At 61.1% G+C, this 416-nt stretch overlaps 1 protein-coding gene across 1 annotated transcript in view; it reads left to right on the top strand.

The window, feature by feature from the left end:
• The window catches only part of ETH_00040315 (uncharacterized protein), a gene marked incomplete at both ends in the record, with an annotated part of 2,494 nt that extends 2,160 nt beyond the window's left edge, over window positions 1-334 (top strand). The window contains one exon of the mRNA XM_013374594.1: window positions 150-334. Within this exon, the coding sequence (XP_013230048.1) occupies window positions 150-334 (185 nt within the window). The remainder of the gene's footprint in view (window positions 1-149) is intronic.
• Between the last annotated feature and the right edge of the window lie 82 nt (window positions 335-416).

Genomic DNA, 416 nt, shown 5'->3' on the forward strand with positions numbered 1-416 from the left:
TTCTCAACTGCTGCTGCTGCTATGCCTGCTGCTGCTTCCCCAGTAGCTGCTGCTGCTGCTTAATAGCTGTTGGCGCTGCTGTCGCCTAACCGCTGCTGCTGCTGCCGCTGGTGTTGCTGCTGCTGCTGTTGCTGCTGCTGCTGCTGCAGGCTGCTTTAGAAGTTATAAACGAAGACTGCCCAGGGCTACCGCTGGCTGTTGTCTCTTTGGGGGACTCATTTGCTGCTGTTGTGAAGGCCCTGACTCTGGCCCCCAAAGCGCCCTTTGCTGCTGCTGCTGCTGCTGCTGCTCCTGCTGCACTTAACTTCCAGCGGGGCATGGGGCCCCCCGAGCAGTGCGCTCACTGCCGCTGCATGCTGCAGCAGCAGCAGCAGCAGGCGCTGCAGCAGCAAAAGCAGCAGCAGCTGAGATGGCGG

Source organism: Eimeria tenella, genomic scaffold (genome assembly GCF_000499545.2).
Source record: "Eimeria tenella Houghton genomic scaffold, Eth_scaff2167, whole genome shotgun sequence".
Lineage (NCBI taxonomy): Eukaryota > Apicomplexa > Conoidasida > Eucoccidiorida > Eimeriidae > Eimeria > Eimeria tenella.